Genomic DNA, 18101 nt, shown 5'->3' with positions numbered 1-18101 from the left:
TAGCCTCTGAACTTGATTAATCTCTGGTAAATATAACTCTCTGCCAAGGCCAGATTAAGAGTGGAGGAGGACCAGGGGCGCAAACTGGTCGGGGCCCTTACCACTGTTTGTTTTTAATAAAGTAAATGTTGGAAATTATAATGCTTCTTTATAGATCCCTGATAACAGCATTGCCCTGAGACTTATAGTGAACACATTTACATTTACACAGTGTTTAGCTGTTTAGCCCAAGGAAAGCCTTGGCTACTGTTTCTACTAGCTGGCATAGCAGTGACACGTAGTATTGTCTAACATCCAGACTCCTGTTATGGGTAATCCCGCGACCCATATCGCGGTTCCTGTGCTTACCCCGCAGCACTGGGTGCACGCTGGCGCGGCACTACTCACTTGTCCCCGTTTCCGTTTTCAGTCCGTGCGCGCACGTCCCCGTCTCCTAGGCCACGTGCGCCAGCTTCAGGAAACTTCAAGGACCGGCACACCGTTAATTGGCACTGGCCATTTTCCCACAAGGCTATTTAAACCTGCCTCTTCCATCACACCCTGCCGGATCTTCATGCCTTAGAAAGCTATGTCTGATGCCCTGTACTGTTATTGAGATTTCCTGTTGTGACTCCGGTTCCGTTCCTAACTACGCTCCTCTACCGCCTACCCTGACCTATTGCTCTGATCCTGTGCTGCCTATCCTGACCTCCTTCCTGTCCCCACTACGAGATTGTCTTCGGTTCCTCGACCTTGGCTGCCCCCGCTGTGGAGCGACCTGGTGGTACCTATGCCGCAGCATGTCCAACCCGCTCTGCAGCGGGCTCTGGGGAAAACCGGTTACCACTTAGACTCTGGTCCCAGGTGTGGGCTTGTGTCATCGTCTGTGGTGGTTCAGAGTGGATCACTACCTCTGAGCCTGACAACTCCCACGCCAGTAATCTGCTTCTCACTTTATCAGGTCATTTGGTGGGCAGGGGGAAAGTGAGCCAAGTGATCTGTGAACAAACATACCCAGGCCCAATTGTATCCTATTCCCTGCATGGGGCAAAAATTAAAATAACTCCCTCCCACTCCACCGCTATCTACCTATATCCCCTGCTATATTCTGCTCTCTGAGTTAACAGAAAAATATTCAAAAAATGGTGACAACATTACCAATAGTTGATGACTTCCTCACACTGGGCCATTGTTTCACAATTAGAAGGCGATGGCTGGCTCACTAGTATCAGTCAGTGACACAGACATTATTGTCATCTAGTACTTTACAGGTGGCAATCTGCACCATCAGGGACTTCATTACTTCTTCTCCCAGCCAAGATTTATCTGCCAACAGAATTGCCAGATGTCTTCAACTCCCGGAAGTACATCTCTCACACTGCACCCATAAAAATACTGCAGTAACTTACAGTATAATGTCACCTGGAAAACAGTGCTCCTAAAGAATATATACACATAATATATACACCCCTCACACCACATCTGAGCACACCATCCCCTACAATTAAAAAATCCAGTGTGGAACTCCAAATGTATTATACTTTACAATAAAGCTTTATTGATCCCTTAGGAAATTGTGGTGTACATGGATCCAGCATTTATAGTACACAAAAGAAAGATTATAGACAGTTAGAAACACAGATGATGACACATGAAATAGTGGTGCAATATGGCTTGAGGGGGGACTTTCGTTGGAGGGGCAAGTGGGGGTTATTAAGTCGGTTTGGCTGCTCCTTGATTCTATTTACAGTAGAAATCGATGGCTCTAGGTAAAAGGAGTTTTGAAACCTCATTGTTTGGTAGCTGCTCTGCCTGTAGCAGTCACTTCTGGTACTCTGTTGTTGGAGTAGTACTTGGTACAATGGGTGTAATGTGTTTCCTGAAATGGAGATAAGCTACAACTCCTAACCTGCCAAATGCTGTCAATTGGGCTCAGTCTATCGCCTACAAGGCCTTGTGACCTTCTGGTGATTTTGGCCAGCCTATTATATTCCTTCTTTTTGATTATAATATATGCTAGATTAGCTCTGAATAATTTACCTGGTACCTCAACTATATTGATTATTAGTAATGATGCTCCACTCATGATTCTACATACAAAGCAAATGATGCATTTGCTGATGTGTTTGCAATGCATTTCAAAACACAAAGCAAACGCATCAAGTTACTACCAGCCTGTGACCAACCCTTCCTGTAGAGCAGCTTTCCAGCCTGCTGAACCTGCTGCTGAAGTTAGACGGTTGCCTGTTGTTGAAGTTCCAATATAGGACTGTGAGATGATTTGCAGAACGTGCCACCACGTGATCCCTGGTAAGGCTGTTCACCATCACGGGCTCCCCCTCCTTCATCACCTAGGGATCCCTATATACACCTCACAGGTTGCCCCAGGGAGAATCTGATTCAATCAGCCTCTCCCTCCATTTTTCTTGCACACACTGCCTGCTGGAGACCTGCCACCTACCACCACACCACCTTCTGTAGGCCCGTCCTGCAGTCCCAATACCAAGCACCATGACCATAGCGTGCCCAAGGCCGCATAAGCCAGCCACTCCGATATTCTGGGCCCCGGCTGTCTACAGCCACCTGAAGAAAGGTTAGGCTCCGGTGGGGGATTTTGCACTTTCTAAACATGACAGCACATTTCTTGGAAACCTCTGGGATGTAGTATCTAAAGCTTTGCCAGTGTATGTTCCATGTTTAGTGATTGGGAGATTGGGACAGAACCGGATCCCCGTTTCCTGATTCCTTCCTAAGGCCAGGATACATGGACAGAATTGTTGTGGATTGTCTACATTGGACATTCCTGCAGCAACTCCTGACAGCTGTTGCAGCTTTACACCATGTGGGCGTTTAGCTAATGGAGAACCAGTTGTAGCTTACCCTCCTGAAAATCCATGAATAAATTGACAACTGTTGTCAAAGCTTAACACCCACTTGTCAGTTTATTTATTTATTTCTATGAGGATTAAAAGAGGAACAGCATAAAGTGAAGTTCTAAGAAGCAATGAACTAGGGTTTTTACTTCATGAAGAATATAAGAATTGACTGATGTCCATTTTAAGTGCATTTAAAAAAAACTCTGGAGTAGACAGAAGATAACTGTACATTAAAAAATTAACTTTACAAAGTTTGATGTTTCTTTGGGTATTGCTGTGCGGTTAAGGTGCAAGACTTTACTATACGGGGCTTGCGGGTTCATTCCCACCTCTGCATCTTGCGCTCTCTGTGAGATCCTGGCACAGCAGTCATATCTTTATCCATGCCAGCAAAGGGATTAAATAATCCTTGACACAAACAGCTGCCAGAACACGAACAAAATAGTTTAACCTCTTACGTTCACGTTTTTTTCTGCTGTTTATTTTGGGACATTTACTTTCTGCTGGGACATTGCATGGACAGCTATAAATTCCTATTCAAATCAATAGAAGCCAAGTTCAACAGGTAGCGGCCCAGACTCATGGAAAATAGGACAGACCCCAAACTTCAGCCTGGAAATAATACTCTGCTGCTCTTTATCATAGGAACACACAGTGCAGTCCAAGGACATGAAAGGACCATTCACTCTGTACAGGATTATCAATCCAGGGTGGGTACCAGGTGAACCCATTGGTTTGCTGTGTTTGGAGTGGGAGGATGCATAGACCAGATCAATGATCCAAAGCTGCACATGTGGACACAATTACAACATTATATAAATGGTTCTGTTGCTGTGTTTGCCTGCTCCATTGTGATAAATTATAACGCCGTGTAACATATGCCTCGGTGAGAAACCATTTCCTAGTACAATTAACCAGAATGAAGTAGGAATTGCATGGCAACTTGGTTTAAATAATCGTCATCTATGTTATTCATAAAATGATGTTTGGATTTGCTCATATTAGTTCTTTTACTACACTGTTGTAATATACAATGTCAAGGTTGTGTTCTTGAAATACAAGGGCACTGCTATATACTGGTACTGGATACCCAGAAATCTAAAGAGAATTATCTTCTACAGTAAAATAATCCCTGGTAAAGTGCCTGCTTCATCAGATCTGTATGTTATTCTGATAGTTCTTGGCTATAGCTGTTTTTTGAAAATGCTTAGATCCCACTGTCCAGAAAAGCAGGCAGGATTGCCGAGTTATACTACAACAAAGGGACTGCACAACCAATCATATCTCAGGAATTAGGAAAATGTGATTCGGTTAGGATCTGTAACAGCACCCAAGTCGGTTTTGTCATTCACAACGGTTCTTGTAGTCTAACCCCTCCCAAAATCTGTCTACACATAAAAATTTCGATTTGCAGAAAATCATGTGAACTAAAATATTTATTTGTCTTGTATAAATAGTTATTAAAACAAGGAAATATGGCTTTTTCACATATGAGCCTATACCACCAGTATGTGTACTTCTTCACATTACATTCTTGTTATGTTATATAATTAAAAAAAAGTAAAGTATTTTCATAATAGGTTTCTCTTCTCTGTCTTCTGTTTCTGGTCTTGTGAGATTTTAGTAATTTTGTGCCGTCAATGGACCTATTAGAACTCAATGGTGTTTTACTATGAAGGAAATGAGAGCAGACATGTCTAACCTGAGCCACATGTGTCTAGGTGGTCTTCATGGTAACCCCCGCAGAATTCAGACATTGTGAGCAAGTACATTTACAACAACCAGGAAACTCTTGCTTCTTTCATTGAACCTGCAGGAGATATGAATGAACTTGGTGACAGCTGGCAGGTGCCATTTCCATACTGGGCCTTGATCTGACTGACCGAAACCTGTCAGGAATGAAGATTAAACAGTTGACAGCGAGGCCGAGTAGACATGTAATCTATCCTAGGGCTGGCTGTGTGGATTTTAGACAATAGCACCCTGTGAGATAAGTGCAGGCAGGTTAGAAAAGGTCCTACAGAATCCAAAATAAGACTCTTATCACTGAATGGTTTCAACTGTGTGATTGATATATGTCAAAACGACCATGACATGTCTATTCAGCGCTCCCCAGGAGGTCTCATCAGGAACTGTCCATTTGCAATTCCACTACTGACCTATTGTCACCGGCATCTATTAAGAAGAAACAAGGAGTATGTGCATGGCATTAAACAAGACTGAGGGCTGGAAGATTGATCACACAAGGACTGGATGTATTAACCATTTAAATATGAATAGGAATGTTTGCTTCAATTTTACACATTCTGCTTTTGATACAAAACAAAATGTCCTAGCGTGCCTATATCAGGTCATCCAAAAATCTATGTTCATGAAGACGAACTAGAGATATGAATTCTCCTTACAATAAATCCTGATCATTGGAGGTTTCAGCAGCCAGACCCCCATTTTCCATTTACAAATGGAGAAACTGCCTCTTTATTAAAGGGAGATGTTCCAGAAGAAACACAGCTCTTGTCCATTGCCTGTGATTGACAGCCCAACCTAATCTTGATAACATAACTAAAACACGATACTAGGCATGGTTCATAGATAAGCATGCTTCTGTTTTTTAGAAAAAATACTTTTCTAATACCACACACCATAGGTGGAAGAAATCTTCTCCTGCTTGAGCTAGTAGCGCCATAGTTGCAGCCACCAGCAGGGTTGAATCTCTTTCCAGTGCAGTTTAATGTAAGTTGTAAGACTTGAAAGTCTTAAAGTCTTGACATCTTTGCTGATGTGATAGGTGAAGCCTACTCTCACATTGCAGTATTCAGGTCTGTATTTTGTTTTAGTATTTCACAGACATAACCAGTAGAAGCTCCCACAGAGGAGAAGGTATAATGGAAAGATTTACCCTTTCTTTTTTGTAGATTGTTTCTCTCTTGTGAACAGGGTCGCATCTTTTTTATAACTCTTTGGAACAGGATGGCGCTATATACATAAAGATTTATTACTGCTATTATTTAAAAATTGTTGCAAGCATCAAAGGAAATCAACCACTTAAAAAAGCAAAAAACCATCTAAGGATACTCACCCCCTTTATCTTGATCCCGGTACTTGTCTCTGCTAGGCTTAACATGCCTGGATTACTTAAGAAAGAAACTTATAATTAACAGCACGGAGCATGGGGTTGAGATGTCCGGCACTCTGAGCTGCTAATAATGCACGTCCCACACCGCCCTCTACCACGCCTCTCGCATACATAATTACCACCCCTGAGTGCCATCTTGTCTCCACGCTCCACGCTGTTAATTCTAAGTTTCTTTACTAGGTGATCCCGGCGTGTTAAGCTTTACAAAGACAAGCACCGGGATTAAGACGAAGAGGAGCGCAGGTGAGTATCCTTTGATTGTTTTTGGTTTTTTTAACAGGTCAATTTCCTTTTACTATTTCCCATTTGTGTTCTGCCTGTGTGCAATCTGTTTTTTCATAATGGTAATAATGGAAAAATATATGGACCAGACAATGGCCCATTTTTTACATCTGCAAAACAGATAGGTCGTGTGAAACCAGGTTTAGTTCATACATAGACAACATTCCCAGTCATCTTTGCCATGTATTTGCTGCTAGACCATGGCACATATAGGAGACACGCTGAAATAAATCCAGGACTGATGGATGGATTATAAACAATACTGACTAATTCTTGTAATTAGGAACAGTTGTTAACTGGGAAAGACAGGACGGCAGATAGAAAAAAAATATTCAGGAATTCTTGTTAGTATGAACTTACACTTATTCATGGTTATGACACATGACTGGTCAACACAGTAATTAATCATGACAATATGGTGAGTTCATCTCAGGCTGTTCAGGCCTCTCCCTGTGATCTTTTCAGTCCCGCACTTCTCCTTAGCAGCCACTAGAGGGAGCATTAGATTGCATGTAAAAATAGAATACAAAATGTACTTGGTGATAAATCTTTATTTCTATAGCACCAATATATTCTGCGGCTCTTCCCAAATACAAACAAAATAAGGCCTTACAGAGCAATTATTATGGTTAAACAGTAAATAAGAATAAGGGCCCTCCTTGCAAGAGCTTACAATCTATGATATAAAGCATTCAGTGTGGACCTCATATACAAATATATTCGACACATACAGTAGAGATAGAAACTTTCCTATAATAATGACTTTTGTTATGTTAGATTGCATTTGTGTGTGTGTCCTAAAGGCTTGTGAAAAGAACACAGACGCTGGCAGTCATGAGGTCAGCACTATTTTACCTCATACTTATCCGAAACTTCACTCCTTAAAGAGGACCTTTCACCCTAAAAATCTGTCACCCCAATATTAGCAGTGTTACACTGCTAGCTTTATCGGAACCTTCTGATAAAGCTAGCGAATACTGCAATGCCATAGCCTCAGATCACCGGACCAAGCTCACAGCAGTCCGGCGTATTCATGAGGGGGGTGGGTCCGAGGCGCTCCCCTCTCCTTCTTCTTCCCCAGACCCGGGTCACACCATAGGCCAGCGGTGACTGCCAGGCTTCATGCAACAGTCACCGCCTCCTTGTACTGCCCCCTCATGAATTCTGAGGGTATGGCAGTGCAGTGTTCGCTAGCTTTATCAGAAGGTTCCGATAATGCCAGCAGTTTAACACTGCTAATAATGGGCTAGTGCATTTTTTTAGGGGGGCATGTCCTCTTTAATCTTAGAGGGCAGTATGCAATTCAATATTCCATGTGGCATCTTTGGTTTTTACAGGTTTGATGATGTTTCTCTTCATTGATAAGAAAATTAAAAGACCTTTCTAATTTTCAGGTAAAGCTTGAAAGGTCCCAATATGCCACATAACAGGGCACCAGTACTGTCATTACTTTATTGGAGCATCTCTGTTTTCTGCAACTTTTTGATTTAAAAAAATATCATAGGATAACACTCACCACCGGAACATAGAAGAACTAACCAACATTCCATCCCCCTGCCATTGTGTTTAAAACATTTTAAACATTTTAAACATTATGCAACTTTTGACAAAAAGTCACAAAAACAGTCAGCAGTACAGGAGAACACTGCAGACATTTTTATTAAGGGGTCAACGCTACTTTAATAAATTAATGGAGCTCCAAAGACATAAAGGCACATGTATCTTATTTTTGGCTTGGGTTTTTCTTTTTTTCTGCATTTTTTTGTGACTACAATGCCATGGTCTAATTTTCTCCAGTGTTTCCTGAGTTATCACCTGGATCCAGATATGAAAGTTGCAGCTGTTTGCGACTCTTAAAACTTTTTGCTACGTTTGAAGAGACACACTGGCCCATATTTATTAAAGTGTTTACACCAGTTTTGTGCACTGTATCCGTAAAGACAGAAAGAATGTGCACCAAATGGGGCGTGTTAGGGCTTGGTTGAACCGTGCGCCACAATTTTGCAGCATGAACAAAGTACATCAAAACAAAATGGTGAACACTTCCAGAAAAGTGCAGGGAGCGGCAGATTCATGAAGAACGTGTGCCACAATTCATAAATCTATCGCACCCTTCACACTTCACGGGCACACTACACATGGGAGCACCTTTATTTATCCGGTCCTGCGCTATCCCCGCTGTGCGTTGTCCGTCGAGAATGAACTTTGCCGCAATTCACTAAGATTGTGTGTCCGATTTCCTGTATGTGTCACTTCCCTGCTCAGGTCTGCCGGAGTTCCCCTTCTTCTTCTCGGTGTATGTAAGTGCATGTCTTGCAACACAATTTTAAAGTTAAATCCCGTACTCAGTCCGAATCCGTCCGATGGCCCGACCCCCAATTTCTGACGCATGAAAGTTGGCGCAATTGCGCCAAAATGCGATTGCGTGCGACACAATCCCCTTCTAAATAGCTCTCACAGTGGCGCAAAACCTTGAAATTTCTAAAAGCCGACAAAAGTGCGATCCGTGTGACCCTTAGTAAATAAGTCCCATAGTGCAGTTTGTGCTGTTTTTGATCAATGTGGGCCAATATCGGTATTATACTCTACTGAGATGTGCACAAGACTGAAACGTGTCTACAAGTAAAAAATGTTAGATATAAATATAAATAGATTACATAGATTACAAGAAGTCCCCGGGTTATGTAGGTTCCTTGGGTTTGTACTTAAGTTGAATTTGTATGTAAGTCGGAACTGTATATTTTATAATTGAATTTTCCAAATTTGTTGCTTGTAATGGGACCAAGGATTATCAATAAAGCTTCATTACAGACACCTCAGGTCCGTCTGTAGCTAGGGGTCGTCTGTAAGTCGGGTGTCCTTAAGTAGGGGACCGCCTGCATATAAAATCTTAAAAACAGCACATGTCCAAAATGTAATGTGTAATGTGGCTAAACAATTGATGTATACTGCTCTAAGAACAATGCCATTGATGCAAAATAGCAAAACAATATGTAATAGACTTGTGCAGCATCTTTGTAAAAATTAAACTGTAAAATATGACATTGAAAAAGGCAGAAATTATTCTGTGGGTGAATTCAGTGTTGTGTCTGGTAAATATTCCACACTGCAACAAGATATGTCATATTTCTTATTCCAATGTGAACATAGCAGAATGTGCTGACCAAATAAAAATAACCAATGGTGAAAGTACGAATTTGCACGTTTTCATTGGTGGGAGTTAAGTTGGAGTCAAAATGACGCTCCAAGGTAGACCCATTTGGGTTTTGTTGGTTTTGTATGTACAGTAGTAGTGTCCTTCCTTACTTTTCCTCTCGGCTGAAGTTGTCCCAAGAGAATGGTGAAAGATGACCAGCTTTGAACAAAACTTTTGCATTACAGGCAGTCCCTGGGTTACATACAAGATAGGGTCTGTAGGTTTGTTCTTAAGTTGAATTTGTATGTAAGTCGGAACTGTATATTTTATCATTGTAATCCCAGCCAGAACTTTTTTGGTTTCTGTGACAATTGGATTTTAAAAATGTTGGGTTGTCATAAGAACCAGGAGTAACAATAAAGCTTCATTACAGACACATTTGATAACTGTTATAGCTGTTTATTGTAGCCTAGGACTAAAGTACAATAAATTACCAATATCCAGAGGTCCGTTTGTAACTAGGGGTTGTATGTAAGTCGAGTGTTCTTAAGTAGGGGACCGCCTGTACTCACAAAATCTAACAGGGGAATGAATTTTAGTCTGATCATCCTGCGCCAGTGGCACATATTTTATGTTAGGAGAAGAGAAAGCAGCTCTATGCTCGCATATTTTATAGGGAAAGTATTTATCAGGTGGTCCTCAGTGGTCAGCCTTAAGCCACCGGTTCAATCCTGGAGGTGAGTATTTCATGTGTATCTGTGAGTGGGCTTGTATGTGTGAGTATATAATGAGTGGGATGGGTAGGAAGCTTCAGTCTATGAATGAACAGCCGGGATGCATTGTAATAATAGTCTGCAGGGTCCTGTAAGTCTCCACCTCTTCTTAGTTTAACCTATAACTGCCAAGCTCCATTAAGTCTAACAACACACTGTGGACAGCCTGGCTTCATAAGCACATTAGTATGTGATCAGAGGGAACGCAGCCTTCCTCCCCACCACAAGCCCCTGTGTTACTCACAAAGTGCTGACACTGGCCAGCTCAGGGGAACAGACACACTCATCATCCCTGCAAAGTTTGCACTTTATTTGAATCCAAAACTTTCAAGACTCCTACCTCCTGGAAGGAAATATTCCACCGGAGTGATGGCACAGCTTTACTGCACCCTGGGATGTTTTCTAGGTAGGCAGCAAGTAGTGATATTTAATGATGGACCACATGTACCAGATGTTGTAGAACTATATAACCCATATATTGTTTATTGTGAATTTTTGGGGGGTTCGGCAGCAAATGCTGAGCAACAGGTTATTTAATGCTTGACTGTGTTGTTTCATATTATTTGCAGTCATTATGACTTTGTGTCGATGTTTCATTTTTTATTATGAAGTTTGAGTGGTAGTTGAATGGTTGTCATCTACATGTGACGCATTTAATAGCAGCTTCATGTGATCCACACAACCGATTATGTATACTCAATATCAATATGACATATATACATATATGTCTACCCTTCAAAATACCTTCAAGAATTAGTCCATACACAAGTTTGTGTCACGTGGAGTAAATCTAGCAGTAAAGTAATTGACATTTTACCAATAATACCCACATGCTGCAAACATTCTGCATGACAGAAATCGCTTTGATGGTTTTTTTTATAAAGACAATGTATCAATATATTTTAGGGATTCTGACTTTGGGTTTCATGCCTTTTTATGTCCAGAAGTAACATTCAGTCACATTTTGCAGCAAATGATTCAGATTTTTTTCAGATTCAAATTTCTATCATTGTAAAGATCCTATAGTATATGTCCTTTTAACTTGCAATGGCCTGATGTACGTGTGAACATTGGTCAAATTAAGGCCACATCTTCCCATTCATTGGCAATTAAGAGGAGTACTCTGGATTTTTTATTGGAATAATGTCATCAGCTGGATGAACATAAAAGTATGGTCATTAATCCAGATTTTCCATCTGAGGGAATCTCACAGTTTTCTCGGATATTGGGACCGTATTGCCTGTACAGATACAGTTTGGCAATTTGCAGTTGACTAGATAGTGTTTCTTATTTGGCTTAGGGTCGCACCAAAAAGAAAAACAGCATCGGTAAGTAAAATTTGTTATTCACATTTAGTTACTTGTAGTTCGTAGATAGTTTCCAGGATTGTACTTTGTGTTGCAAAGTCTTAAAATTTCCAGTCTAGAGGTTGCTTTAGTTAAGAGACTATGCAGCTGGTGAGACATAGTAGTATAAATGTCCAATCCATAAATTGTTAGGAGAACTGGTGAATTAATCCAAAGATTTATATACAATTCATTAAAAAAATGCAAAAAAACTGAGCACATGTAGTACTGCAGGTCACTGATCGGTTGTGGTCCTGAGGCACACACCTTGAGGATCCACCTACAGAGTTTAGTCAGTCTATGAGATCTGGATTTCTATCCAGTTTTCCAATTTTGTGCCAAATAGTGAAACAAAATGATTGTTATAAGACCTTCTGGTGCATTATTACTGCAAAACAGGGGCTGTAAGCCATTGGCTTTCCAGCTTATAGTTTGATGAGAACTACAGACTGTAGCCCTTATTTGTAGATGTTGGAATCTTACACATATTATGGCTTTTCCATCATAGTACGTGATTGTATCTTATATTGCTAGAATGTGACTTTACCCTGTAAATGATAGGGGTCTAGTTACATTAAGTGGGACCCCTGATGATCATTGAAGTGAATGGGCAAAACTGCCAGGTCCCTTGAATGGGGATGGGTTATCAGATGGCTGGAAGCGATGCTGTGCATGAAATCTGCTATAGGACTACTTCTTTTTGGATCAGTGGGATAGCCACTGATCCCCATTGATCAAAATGTCCTTGTATACACTATTGTTAAGATGGAAATAGGGCTGCGTTATGAGATCACACTATTGCAGCTGATCATCACTGACCATGATAAGCTTAAAGTACAACTGTAAAGTATAAAAATAAGCAATTCTCTAATCAATTCTATTTAGCTATCTGCAGATGTTTAGCAGCTACCAGAGGTTTTACCTTGCCCCCTAAGCTAATCTTTATTTGCCATGCTTTCTGGTTGCTATGGGAAACCGTATAGAACAGCTAGAGAGGACAGTAGGCTTGTTGAGAGTGGCTGTAGGACCTATAGTAATGTCATAATCATCTGACTAATCACAAAAAATTATGGGATGTATCAAGAGAGGAATAGATTCTCATGATAAGGACATAGTTTTGCCCTTATACAAGTTTTGGGCACCAGTAAAACAGGAACGGGTGCAGAGGAGAGCAACCAAGATTATTAGGGGAATGGGGGGACTAGGACACAATGACAAATTACAAAATTTGGGATTATTCAGTTTAGAAAAAGAAGACTCAGGGGAGACCTCATTGCAATGTACAAATACCTGAACGGACAGTACATGGATCTCTCCAAAGATCTTTTTATACCTAGGCCTGTGACCAGGACAAGGGGGCATCCTCTACGCCTAGAGGAGAGGCGATTCTACCATCGCCATAGACAAAGGTTCTTTACTGTAAGAGCAGTGAGACTATGGAACTCTATGCCGCAGGAGGCTGTTATGGCGGACTCTATGTACATGTTCAAGAGAGGCCTGGATGACTTTCTGGAGAGAAAAAATATCATGGGTTATGGGGATAAAACATTTATTTAATTCTTAAAGGTTGGACTTGATGGACTTTTGTCTTTTTCCGGCCTTATATACTATGATATATGCTTCAGGTTGTCCAGTTACAAACATGCTGTCCTGTTTTGGCTTCATTGCCCTGAGCTGATGTCACAACCTTGAAGTGTCCACCGACATCACGAATAGCTGAATCTGAATCTAATGTTAAATATACCAGATATATCTCAGGGTAGGAAGAAGCCAGCAGCATTATACAGGTATCATTGGAATTGTTATCAAATACTATCTCCAGCTGTGCTAAAACTTTATTTTCTTCAGTAACTTTACAGTTACAATTTAAATTGACTTATTGCACTTATTACATTTTAGATGCCTCTAAGCATTGTCCCATAGCTTGCAACCTGCTCCCAAATTCAGACTAAAATGATATAAGCAAGTTGTATGTGTTTAGATTCTGCACCCTCACTAGCACTCATGTATTGGATGTACACAGATTCATTCTTTCCCGCTATCTCAGGGACACTTTCTTTGATGCAGGAAAAAAGAAGGTTGCTACCTCTTGAATATTCTATTTTAAGTAATAGCTAACCTAGGCATATACCTCCCAACCCTCCAAAATACAGTGGGACAGTCCTAGATTTTTGGGGAGTGGGATGTATTTCCTGCATGTGAAATCTGCCACTGGCAAGCTGCTTACAATGATGGAGAATACAGCCCTCAGCAGAGATTAGAAAAAAAGTTGAGTATCTCTTTTTGTTTTTGCAAATTGACTATATATTAGGGTTATTATAAATAGGGGTTAAAAAACCAGGGCACAAATTGAGAGTTTGAAAAAAAGAGGGTATTATAAGTGGGGCAGGATTAGTGGAGTCCAGACCACTTGCTGGATCTCACACTTCACCAACTGAACTTTCTGTCAATAACTCACATACAACCGCCTCACCTCGCCACCTCTTTGTTGACATTCCACAAAGTTCTGTCCTAGAAACCTATACTCTTCTGCATAAACACCTTTGGCCAAAGATTCAGTCATATGGATTTTAATACTACTCCTATGTGAATGACAAACCGGTATATATCTCTGGTCCAAATATTGCCTCTCTTTTTGCCACAATTCAAGAGTGTCTATCTATTCTCCTTCTTCTCTTCTCATTTTCTAAAACTGGACAAATCAGAACTCATAAACTTTCCAATATCCAATTCCTTTCATCTTTGACTCATCTTTAATTTAAACCTCTAAATATGACCCTCGCTATAACCTGCTACCTCCACCTCAAGAACTTCTCTCACATCCAATCCTCCCTCAACTCTTCCACACCCTCATCATCTCTGTTTTGGGCTAATGAAATATTCTTCTCTGTGGTCTAGAAGCTAACTCTCTCATGTCTCTCAAATACATCTTTAACTTTGCAGCCCACCTAATCCATCTGTCTCCGCTGTCTCTCCTCTCTGCCAGTCTCTCTACTGGTTACCCATTGAAAGCGAATTCAGTTTTGAATATGAACAATGAATAAGAAAGCTGTACACAACCTGTCCCCTCACTGGCATGTTCCTTTAAAATAGGGAAGCATGCAGGTGGGTTAACAGACACATAAGCGCTGCTCCAAAAAGATAAGCAGAGACATGGTCAAAGGACAAGTTTGGTGTGACAGGTAAAAATTGTGAGGCCTGAACTCCTTACAAACTCTGTCCCTGCCTAATTGTTGGACTTGCAAGTTGGACTTGTTGGACCAGCGACAACTGGGTGGTGGTCCCTATCCAAGATAAGTGAGCAGTACATATGAAAGACAAAAACTCACAAAGCAGACAACAAGGTAAGGTCAAACAAACCAGGTCTAAATCAAGATGGTGGTGAGGTACAAAATTGCTAAGTAAATAACAGAGCGGTCAAAGTACAGGCAAAAGAGCAGAATGTTGCACAAAATCACAGAGAATCACTATAGGCAATTACAGGTACAGGAATATGACAGATTGGTGCAGCCCCTGGCAGTCCCATTGGCCTGAGTTACAAATACCCTGCTTACAGCAGCCTTCCGCAGAACATCACACCCGGGTGTGGTCCCAAGCCAAGTGAACTTATCTGCAGAAGAATCCAGGAGCAAGGAAGGGGCAGAGGGAGCCAAGTCAGAAAGTTCTGACAAAGAGGAATTCAGGGCAGCCAGAGTTATTGTATAATAGTAACCCAGAAAAAGGTTAGGACAGGTGAAACACAGTTAAACACAGGTAAACTAATGGTGGACATTGTTGTAGGACAGTAGGAATGTGTTGAAAGTGCTTTTTATAATCCATGGTGTGTGCTGATTATTGCAAACAAATCCAGGGATACTGATGGATTGTAAAAAAACACACATGACATATGCATGAAACCTGAGAAGCAAACTAGCACTATGACCAGGAAGTCAGAGGCTGGCACAGAAAGGTGAAATGTGGTGCCATCTGCTACCAGTTACCAGTTCTACTCTGCACATATTTGATCTGGGTTATCAAAAACCAAAACAGATACAATAAGGGGAAAGTTTCTACTAACAATAACTTTCACATTGTCAAACCATGAAAGATGAAACAGCACTCCATCTAATGCCCAGCAAAGTCTTATAAAGTAAGTCCAGATGCCCGCTATTGCCAGTCCCTGTTGCTAGGACCCATCAGTAAATTCAAGACGTAAAAAGCTGCAGCACTTTTTAGAATTTCAATCCAAAAATAAGGTGTCCTTTATTCAGAGAATGATGCAACTTTTCCACATGTTCTCTTTTTCAAGCATACTTAAAAAAGACAACATGTCGAAATGTTGTATCATTCTCCAAAAACTTTCACATTGTTATTGCAAGTTTAGCTAATAATTGGGATGAAGAACCACCAAACTATGCATGGCTGCCATATGCATTAATAAATGTGATGTTCATTGTGTTATGCCAATTAATGAATTATATGGAGAGTCTATTTACTTAGAAATGCAAGCACAACAATGGGAATTAGATAAAAAAAGCTTACAGCTTACTAACAATCTTGTGGTTAGGAGCTGTATAATAGGGACCTGGTATGAAAATGACTGATAATAATAATAAACTTTATTTATGTAGCGCCATCATATTCTGCAGCACTTTACAGATTAAGGGGAACACATACAAATAAAATAAGACATAACAGCCTAATAACATTGTCATATGAAATAATAGGAATGAGGGTAGTAAGAAGAGAGTTAAAGTTGGATACAGTTATGGAATGTGATAGGTGTGCCTAAAGTGATGGGTTTTAAGCGCATATAGGAGGGTAAAAAATTGGTGCAGTTCTGGAGAAGTCCGGAAGATGTAAGTGGGAGGTTTGAATATGTAAGGAGAATAATCTAAGATCACTCTCAAATCAAAGCGCATGGATTGGGCGATAGACTGAAATGCGAGAGCAGAGGTAGGAAGGTGCAGAGCTTTGTGGATGAGGGCGATTATTTTAATCTGTTAGTTGAGAATAGACTATGCATTGCAGGAGTTAGAAGATGAAAGAGATATTAGAGTCTGTAGTTGGCAGCACTGGTTGGTCCCAGGAAGCTTTCTTTAGTAATGTGGTAACAACAGCATGCCTGATTGAAGAGGGATAGACACAAGAAGAGACACTAATTGATGGAATATTTTAATGAGGTGAGAAGTGACCACTGGGGAGAGGGGTACAAGATGCGAGGGGTTGGGGTTGCTGATGCAGGTAGTGGGACGAGCAAAGCAAAGGAGCCTTGACAATTCTTCCGCTCAAAGGCGAACAGGGTGAAGTACCGGAGGGAAGGGGATCAATGGAGTTAGTGGATTGGGAAATTTTTTCATGGCGATTGCAGTCAATTTTATCTTTAAAGTAGGAGGTCAGATATTCAGCCCCAAAGGTCTGTAACAAGTGGCTTTTCCTTTGGTTTTAGTAAGGAAGGAAGAGTATTGAACAGCCTGTTAGGATTGCTAGAGAGTGTGGATACAAGATTAGTGAAGTAGACCTTTTTGGTGAGATGAGGGCAGAAGTTGTAGGTTCTAAGCATAAATTTGAAGCGCAGAAAGTCTGCAGATGTGCACGATTTTCTTCACAGACGTTCAGCACTCCTGGAGCTCGGCCAAAGGAAACAGTTTTGGGGTGTATGCCAAGGTTGCCGACGTTTGTGTTGAAAAGTTCGGATTGAGGGACGTGCCACCTCATTCAGGGCACTTTTGAGGTTGTGATTATATTGGTTAGTAGCAAGGTTAGGACAAGAGAGGGAAGAGATGGGGGACAGTGATGACCAGAAGTTTCTGTAAGAAGGTGAGTATCAATGGCACGTGAGAAACTATTCACTGTAAAAGAGAGAAGATTATGGCAAAGACCAAATGTGGGATGATTCCCTCCTGGTGAGTAGGAGAATCAGAGAGTTGTGAGAAGTGATAAAAGTTGAGGCTGAAGGGGAGATGTGGGTGTTAATGCGGATGTTAACATCTCCCATGATGAGTGCTGGAATATCACAGGATATTGAGGCAACTAAGATCCAAAATGGTCGAGGAACTGGCAGGGTGAGCAAGGAGAATGGGAGGCATATCCTGAGGGTGTGAACCTCAAAATAAGGGAAGGTGGAAAGGGTACAGGAGGAATGTCCTGGAAGGTGCACTGTGGGGAGAGGAGTATGTCTAACCCTCGTCCTAAAAAAGTGAAATAAGGCAACATAGTTCTACTTTGTAATTCAGTATATAGATATTATTCCTAGTACACCAGTTCAAGTAATGGTTCTCATCATTATCGAATCCAAGGCAGATAAAGCAACATTTTCTACTCATCATTATTTCAACGTAACTAAAGTACAAATACATCTTAAAAGGGAATTCTACTTTAATTTTATTTATACACTTCAGTTTTTAATGGTGAAAACACCTTCCTGAAGTGTATACAAACAATGAAGTCCAGTGATAGTACAATGCCATTGACATTGAGTTCAGAGCACCACCCAGTGGTTGGGGGCTGAGTTTTATACTATTACAGTACTTACTAAAAACTACAGAAATTGATATATGGAACCATATGTATTCCAAATAAAATACACATTTT

General features: G+C 40.9%; 1 protein-coding gene and 1 long non-coding RNA gene across 2 annotated transcripts in view; one reads left to right on the top strand and one right to left on the bottom strand.

Annotated features, from left to right (window-relative positions):
* The window catches only part of LOC140064311 (uncharacterized), a 56260-nt gene that overhangs the window by 3463 nt on the left and 34696 nt on the right, over positions 1-18101 (bottom strand). The gene's annotated exons all lie outside the window — the stretch shown is intronic.
* APCDD1L (APC down-regulated 1 like) overlaps positions 10352-18101 on the top strand; it is a 44922-nt gene continuing 37172 nt past the window's right edge. Inside the window, exon 1 of the mRNA XM_072111067.1 lies at positions 10352-10588. Within this exon, the coding sequence (XP_071967168.1) occupies positions 10552-10588 (37 nt within the window). The 5' untranslated portion in view covers positions 10352-10551. The remainder of the gene's footprint in view (positions 10589-18101) is intronic.

This window comes from Engystomops pustulosus, chromosome 6 (assembly GCF_040894005.1).
Source record: "Engystomops pustulosus chromosome 6, aEngPut4.maternal, whole genome shotgun sequence".
Taxonomy (NCBI): domain Eukaryota; kingdom Metazoa; phylum Chordata; class Amphibia; order Anura; family Leptodactylidae; genus Engystomops; species Engystomops pustulosus.
The sequence above is the reverse complement of the archived record's forward strand: the minus strand, read 5'-3'. Positions and strand labels throughout refer to the sequence as shown.